General features: G+C 39.7%; 1 protein-coding gene across 4 annotated transcripts in view; it reads left to right on the forward strand.

Moving 5' to 3' along the window:
* The first annotated feature begins 2,887 nt into the window (after nucleotides 1-2,887).
* The window catches only part of ppargc1a (peroxisome proliferator-activated receptor gamma, coactivator 1 alpha), a 42,608-nt gene continuing 36,929 nt past the window's right edge, over nucleotides 2,888-8,566 (forward strand). For all 4 annotated transcript variants that reach the window (XM_016490656.1, XM_016490658.1, XM_016490657.1 and 1 more), the window contains exons 1-2: nucleotides 2,888-3,080; nucleotides 5,816-5,995. In XM_016490656.1, coding sequence (XP_016346142.1) covers nucleotides 3,033-3,080; nucleotides 5,816-5,995 — 228 coding nt within the window. In that variant the 5' untranslated portion in view covers nucleotides 2,888-3,032. The remainder of the gene's footprint in view (nucleotides 3,081-5,815; nucleotides 5,996-8,566) is intronic.

Here is an 8,566-nt window from a genome sequence, read left to right on the forward strand (position 1 = left end):
TTAATTTGACGTTATTACAAAGTGCACTTTTTAAAAGCATAGTGAAAGTGTAGTTTTGAAGTACCGTACACTTAAATGGAAATTACATTTTATTTCATTGATCTGTAAGTATTTTTTTTTATTTTTTAATTTAAAGTGCACTACAAATGCACATTTTTGTATATAAGATTCCAGAATACATTCGGTGTAGCTGAATGTGTCTGTTTGACACTTGTTCATTGACAGTTTGGCTGTTCATTTACGTTCAAAACGTGCTGTTCATTTACACATTTCATGCCACCATGAACTACAGACTCGTGACAGGTTGTACACTAGTTATTTCTGGAATTGAACATCTCGGAAACGTTCAGCTGCCAGCACGGGGAAGAAAAATGAAAACAAATCAAAATCCATCTAAAAGGAAATCACAACAGAGCCATATTTTTAGCTCGCAATTTCTTAATTGCCATAAAGAGAACAATCAGATAAGGCTTGCAGCTTGTCTGTGTGAGTAAGAGAGAGGGGGGGGGCAGAAAGCATAGGGACAGAGAGGGAGTCACGTGCCTTTACTACCATACAATGAGCAACCAACTATTTTCATCCCTCCATCTCCAGCCTTGATTACAATATGGCATCAGTGTGTCATCTGTGTGTTGCATTAGTATTGTGTTTACACTACCATGTAAGAACCATCTGAGATAAGTGTGGTCGCCTGTGGATAGAGCACATGCCTTCATTACACTGACATGGGATCAGCTTCCTGAAATACACACAAAACATACAATACAATACAGTTTAATACAATACAGTTTAATTTTTGCACTAGGGTTCTGATCATTACAAACCAGTATTGTAAACCACTTGTTCATACCTCACCAACCACATACAGTGGTGGCCAAAATTGTTAGAACACTTGGCATATTTAAGAGGTTTCAGTTGTTTTTGTTGAATTGGCCTTTACAATACCCATAAAACGAACTATTGCCAGAACTACCTGCGACGGAAGGAATCTGCTGGAACATTGAAAATGATGGACTGGCTCCTCAAAGTCCAGACCTCAACCCCATCGAGCAAATGTGGGGAGAGTTGGAAAATAAACTGGACAGATCTATTGTAGGCTACATTCAAAAGAAAGCCTTTGGCTTGAGTTACAGAAGGCATGGGATAACATTAGTGTTGAAGTGAAATATATTGACACTATGCCAGAGAGATGAGTAATTGCTGCAAAAAGTGGACATACCAAATATTAAAAGTTAAAAGTGGATAAAAACAGTACGACTCACTTCATCTGTTATTTGTTGTGCTTGGAGCAACCATGTTTCACGAACATTATTAAATGAAATCATGTTTTGGAGGCAAAAAAGGTCAATATTTTCAGATCTGTCAGGTGTTCTAACAATTTTGGCCACCACTGTAACTCTTTTCCTCAATGTTTTGGTCATGAAAACGGAAGAAGCAGCTGATAAACAGTAGGCTTGCAGCTCGCAAAAGTGGGCAGTCATCAGTGGTCGAGCTGCGTTTTGTTTTGACTGTCTACAAAACTCGTGTTTTGGTTTTCTCTATATCTATGTTGGGTATACATGAACTGTTGACACTGTACACTTCGTCACCTGCTTCTCCCCGGCGTCTGAGGGAGGAAGAAAATCCGTCGTGAGCGCATTGCACAAGCCATTATGACTCTCCAGAGCAGCCAAGCCGATGGTGTTGCTTCGTTTGCGACGCCTCGATGTATGGAAACATTGCTTGAGAGTATAAATCGTGCGCAAGGGAGAGGGGTGGGGGTGCTAAATGTGACACGACATCCAATGAGCTCGAGATGAAGAAGCCAGTCCCCACTCAGTCAGCCGACGTATATACGCCACGAAACAGTATTTGAGCTCACAGCAACCCCCTCGCATGCACGCTCCTGACCGGGAGCATTCGAGTAAAGAAAACGCCTCAGGCTATATAGATTCAAAGCATTCTGTGAACCACCACAGTCCTCACAACTTATCGACCGTGTTCTCATATAACAACCCAGTCTTTATTTACATTATTTTCCGTCCGCATTGGTCGGAGATGAACGATACCCCGCATATTTGCTTAACAGAGAGGCCTAGAGCAACTGTTTACTTCGGTGAGCGAAAGTAATTAGGATTAAAAGCTTTTCTTAAGCGCACCAATATAATTACATTTGATATGGCGAATGAGAAAGCTGTTTGCAAGAAAAAAAAAATATAATAGCATATCTGATGGATGCACTGATGGGTAAAAATCCCCTCAGAGTCGTAAATAGCTATCCCTCTGACTGCATTGACCCCTGTTAGTATCTAAACAGATACTATTTATACAGATTTTATTTTCCTTTTATTTGGATTTTCTAACTACAGATGAGCCAGTTCATTCCGAATAGTAACAATCCCGGTTCTTTTACGATTACTAAATAAAACACTAAACAAACCAACAAACAAGCCTCTCCAAATGATTCACAATGTTTTAACAACCGATGTTATTCGGGAATCGAACTGCGCTGGGCGCGCGTTATATATTTGATTCACTGAAAAGAACCGGCTCACAAGAGTCATTCGTTCGGGAATCGAACTACATTGGTCACTGTTGCGCGCTGTATAGCGGTGCTGCGGCGCAGCTGAACAGCCATATCATTTTAACACGGACTCCCGTCCCTATCGGTGGAAGCATGCATGTTCAATGCAACCAAAAGTCATGAGACCCATTCGGTTCCGGTAATATTTATAAAAACAGCACGGGTTCTTGGTTCCCAACCCTAGCCGCTACTAGAGGCATATGTTGAGAGGAGCGAGTGGTTTTATAGTTGGGGAAGATTTACAATGCGCGTGCCAAACTCCGCCTTTCCTTACAGCACGTCATTGGCGAGTAACAGCGAAGGGGAGTCACTCCTCTGCCTACTTTTAATAGCTTTATCATGTGATGGAAAGCAGTTGTAAGACAGGTGCCCTCGGTTCATTGTCAGTGAGGGCGCGAGGGAACGAGTGGATTTTCTCTTTTGCCTGTGATTTCTTTTTTATTTTTTCGTGCCGTCATTCAGGGGCTGGATGGCGTGGGACAGGTGCAATCAGGATTCGGTGTGGAGAGAACTAGAGGTGAGAACTGATGTGCAACTTAATTTTCCAGGGCTGGAGCACATTTTTTTTAAGGAGACGGATCGCAGGAAACGTCCAAGACTGGCTTCGCTCGTAGTTCCCGTTATGTGAAGTCGACCGATCCTGTAAGATGCGCGGAAGACACGGAGGCTCTGAATGCACGGGAATACACCGGGTTGTGATAAAGTCTAATTTGTTGGCAGAAATTGTATGTGCAGTGATTTATCTGGTGATAGCATGCGGTTTTTCTCAAGCTGTGTCGGAGTTGAACAGTGACAGTCTACTTGTCGTGGGAAATTGTGTTGACATGCCCGTGGATGGAGTGCGCTCGCTCGCTGTAACGCAGGTGATGATGAGACAGGTATCTGCTTCAGTTAAGCGTTGCTCCACTGCAATACATCAATAACGATTGCATAGCTGTGCATGGCGTTTATCGTTTATAGTGCGAATCATTGCAATTCGGGACATTCTAGGCTTGTTTAAACGTGTTTGGCATGTTCACTCGGCGAAATGTAAGATATGGACAATAACGTCGCACTTTTATTATTACCATAGCCTACATTACCAGTGCAGTCAGTCTATATATCTATCTATCTATCTATCTATCTATCTATGTCTGTCTGTCTGTCTGTCTGTCTGTCTGTCTATCTAGTCGCGTCGTGGTTTATTGCAGTTTTAAGCATTTCAGATAGTCATAAAGCAGTTTCCAGCATGTTTAGCTGAAACTTTTACTCACTATATAGAAATATAGCCTATCGCTGCGCTGTATATGCACCTGTCTGTGTTGCAAGGTATGCACGTTGCGTTATTGTTATATTCATTCTCAAAGCAGTCGGAGCATAAATCCATCTAAACACAATCAGCAAATTGCTGCTCGGTTAGAAATTCAAATTTCCATGTCCAGGTGCCCACAAGTCTCTCTCTCTCTCTCTCTCTCTCTCTCTCTCTCTTCTCACGCGCACTGACCGTAACACATTTCAAACAATATTTGTACAAAATAAACATTTCACTGTTTTCTGTATCGCCTTTTCACAACATACATCACTCTACAGCACCCTCCGCCGTTTGTCAAAACTCTATACACATGTGCGCACAGTCTCTCCGCGAGCTGCTGTTGGTTTAGCTCCCACTTCGCCTCTATTTTACTCCAACATACTCAGAGATATGAAGTACAGTATCTGACCAACTAGAGGGCGTGGCTGTGGCGCTCTTCCCCACGACGGGCCGCCCCTCCCCTGCCTCAGCCAATCACATAATTGTTTGTTTTCTGGTTGGTTATGTTGTTGTGGTTTTCTAGATGCTGCAAATGCTGAAGAATATGCACGTTCACTTCATTTGGTTGTTAGTATGTTTAATTTGTAAGAATGCATCCTAAATTAGTACTAAATTTAGCAGTGAAAGGAGTAGCTTTTTGCATGCTAGTCACACAGGTCTCAATTACAGTATATAGCAAAGTCACACTCCCTATGAATCAAATAGAGGAAGAGTTATTGGTTACATCAATCACACACTGAGCAAATGGACAGGTGCAGAGATTTGAGATATGTTGGTGAATGCTTTGGACTAATTTGTAAAAGTTTTGCCTATAAACAGCTAAACTGATAGAATTAAGTGTGGAAAGCGTTTTATTTCCATAGTTGTTTTATGGAAATATAATGTTTTGCTTTCAGTATTTCTCATAGTTCATTTTAGCCTTCACATAGTTCTGCTCAAGGAAAAAATTGGGAGTAACTTCATATCCCTTTTTTAAAAATCATCCCATCTTGAAACCAAACTGCCCCAGATGCCATAGTGCCAAAGGTTTCATTTAAAAATGACATATTTTCATTATCTCTAATACATCTGACATAATATAAAATTATAGTATGTCAGATTTATTAGAGATAATGCAAACATGTCTACGTTGCTTTAAGAAACTAAGCATTTTGTTAAATATTATGATGCATAGTGTTGTAAAACCTGACAAAGCATCATTTGCCAAGTTTTACTTATGATTACACTCTAAAAAATGCTGGGTTATTTCAACCCAACTTTGGGCCAAATATGGACTAACCCAACCGTTGGGTTACATTTTTACATTCCATTTTTAACCTAAAAGTTGGGTTAGTCCAAATTTGACCCAAAGTTGCGTTGAAATAACCCAGCATTTTTTAGAGTGTAGATTAAAACAAACAAAAAAAAAAAAGCAATGGGGGAAAATGGACTTTGGTTTTAAAAAAATCACTAAAAGCAGTGGAAAATAAATAGATTTGAGATGTTTGCCTTATTTTGCCTTTTTTCAGTAAAGCTGTGGCTTTTTTATCTCACATTTGATTTTCTTTGTCATTATTAGAATGTGCAGGCCTTTTGTTTGCATTGAATAAATGGGTTTGTAAGCTTATTCCAGTAACATGTTTATATGGAGACTGCTGTCCATAAACAAGGTGTGAAGCCTGACCAATATTAAATTATTTAATCTGTTGATCCCACCATTAACAGTTGATACCGTTTGTGTTTGAGATCACATAGATGATGCAAAGTAAATGTTAACAAATGGTAAAACATGGTGAATTCCATTTGATCAATTCTACTATCAAACAGACCCCTACATTACATGTCATCATAACTAAATTGAATAGTTATGATGCCATTTATGGCTTTTTGAGAAACTGAAGGACTAATTTCTTCACAAACACTGAATGACGATGTCTAACATCTTGGCAAATATGTGCTCAACCATCTCCTCTCTCTTTCAGTGTGCTGCCTTGGTTGGTGAAGACCAGCCCCTTTGCCCTGACCTGCCTGAGCTTGACCTCTCTGAGCTGGATGTCAGTGACCTCGATGCAGATATTTTTCTGGGAGGACTCAAGTGGTACAGCGACCAATCAGAAATCATTTCCAGTCAGTATGGCAATGAAGCATCGAACCTGTTTGAGGTAAAGAGGGTCATGCGGTGTTTTCTTATCTGATTGTGCATGCTTGTATATTGTAAAATTAGATATGATTCCAGCTTCATGCAGTTTATTGCGCGAGTGAGGAATTCTTCACAAGCTGGGATAGTCAGTCAGTGCAGTTTATTAGTTAATAACAGAGCTTTACTCTTTGGGAATGAGCATTTATCCATGCTGTCTGATAATTGGGGTGAGGTATTATGATAAGCACCCAACCTTTGTCCAATACTTAAGGTCAGTGTTTGTACCTTTTACTACAATCTTAGGCTGGAATTTATGGCTGTTTGTATGCACTTTCCTCCTGATGTTCCGGAGAAATGGTCAGTAATAATACAGAGCAACAGTGTCTGTTCACTTTTTCAGTGGCCTTCCAGACGTATTTTTCCCCTTCATTTTTTCTTCTTCAGTATTAATTTAAGATTTATCAGCATTAAATCAAACTGACCAGCTCTGAAGTGAATCACGACATTACAAACTTTGATTTGAAGGAAATCAGACAAAAAGACAAGACTGTGCACTCTATGGCTTTAACGAGCGGAAAAAAAAAAATACAATCCCAGGAGTTATTGCGAATGATAATGAAAAATGTAAAAATTGAGAAATATGACTCTACATATTTTGCATAAAAATATTGAAGTAGTTTGAGAGCATAAAGAAACTGACTCTACGTCATTCACTGGCACAATTTTCTGATTGGTGGAGATTTCTCTGAAGAAACATGGGTAGTTTTTTGCTGTTAAACATTATCAGTTTAAAAATAAGTTGAAATAAGGCTGACTGAGGCTTCAACCAAAGCATATGTCATTGATTAGAAGCCTCATAACTCACAGTATGTCTTTCTTTAATGGCTTTTAATTATCGTTTAAAATCAATTCCACTATGGAGAACATGAATGGTATTTTTACTTCTACACTCTGTGGTGGTAATAGTTCAGTTTCCCAGTGGACAACTCAGTCAAAATCGGATTCATTGAACTCTACTGAACTCACCAGTGCTGTTCTAGTTTATTATACAACTAGTCTGCATCCTCACCTTGATCTAGTGGGTCCACTTTTAACCGGCTTGTTCTTGCCATGTTGAAAAAGGGAAGAGGTAAAACTTTAAACCTGTTGCACTCGTGCTTCTTCGTCACTGACAGAGAATGCAAAGTCCAGAGGAAAAGAAATGAGGCGGCTGAAACAAAGCAGCCCTGGCTAGTTCATTACGTCTTATCTGGGCAGATAGAGAAGATAAATGATAATGCCGCATTGCTCTGAGTGCTGGCAAATATAGTACAGGATCTGTCGCACAATTTGGGGGTTTGTGTCATGTTGTGATAGGGAATTCTTGAAGGACTGTGTGAAACACTTACCTAGACCATGTGGTGGAAGCATGATTTTATAGGGCCCACAATTACGAGTGGCAAAAATAATACTGTGTGTGGGTGCATGTTAATTAACATGGCAATAATTTACATGCATTACTGCTCATGAAGCATATTTGAAATTCTTATAGATATAGAATATTTTAGACTGCTATTGTAGACCCCGATTTAAAATTTCAGTTTAAGCACAATGTGCTAAAGCAGCTGATCCTAGTTCAGTGAAATGGGACATGAGGTGTCAATAGTGATGAATGTGTGTATTGTATATGCATTTCCAATACTGGCCTATGTGGGTCAGTGCGGTGCCCAAGAGCAGCGTGAAGACAGGTTAATGAATGGCCGGCTCTTGTGTAAAGCTAGTTGGCAGGACGTTTTCTTCCTCCCGCTGCACTCATTCAAACCCCTGGCAATGTTTTCTTAACCTGTCTGACTGCAGTATAGTTAATGGGTGGCCTGGCGAGTCCTGTGATGTCACACAACAAGCAGGCCACACATGGACACAGAGAATCAACCGCCTGTGCTGGTTTAGGGTCTGGCCATTTTAATAGTTTTTTTTAACAGTTTTGCCTTAGATTTTTTTTATTTCATTCTTTGATTTGTATTTATACATCATAAAAAACAGTAAAAAACCCATGTTTAACCCTTTAAAGCCTGGTCTGACATATAAAATATGGTTTTTTAATGTCAATTGTATTGACCCATTAGACAAAATTAGTGCTGTCAAATAAAAGTTTTTGTTTGCATAATATATGTGTGCGTACTGTACTGTATATTTATTATGTGTATAAAAATACAGACACATGCATGTACATATTTAAGAAAAATATGTTACGTTTATATATACAAAATATAAAAAAAATAAATTTGCATCTTTTGTTGAGTATCATGTTTGATAGATTGCTTTTATTGCTCATATTGTATGATATAGTGAGAATAGGAAACTCATACTCAAGGAGGAAAAACAGTTCCCTTTCAGTCAGTCATGTTCGACGTTACGTCAGTTGTGACTGACGAATTGGGATCTCGCCCGAGAGCCCAATCACCTTCGACTGTTAACAGAATGAGCCAATGGTACTCTAAGTACCTTGGTCTGCGGAATTTGCATCGCGAGCTCTGCCCCACTGTGTGGGTATATAAGGAGCAGCGCGAGCAACTCGCATTCAAGTCTTCGCTGAGGAGCTGAGCCACGTGAC

Source organism: Sinocyclocheilus anshuiensis, unplaced genomic scaffold, assembly GCF_001515605.1.
Source record: "Sinocyclocheilus anshuiensis isolate Anshui unplaced genomic scaffold, SAMN03320099.WGS_v1.1 scaffold206, whole genome shotgun sequence".
NCBI lineage: Eukaryota > Metazoa > Chordata > Actinopteri > Cypriniformes > Cyprinidae > Sinocyclocheilus > Sinocyclocheilus anshuiensis.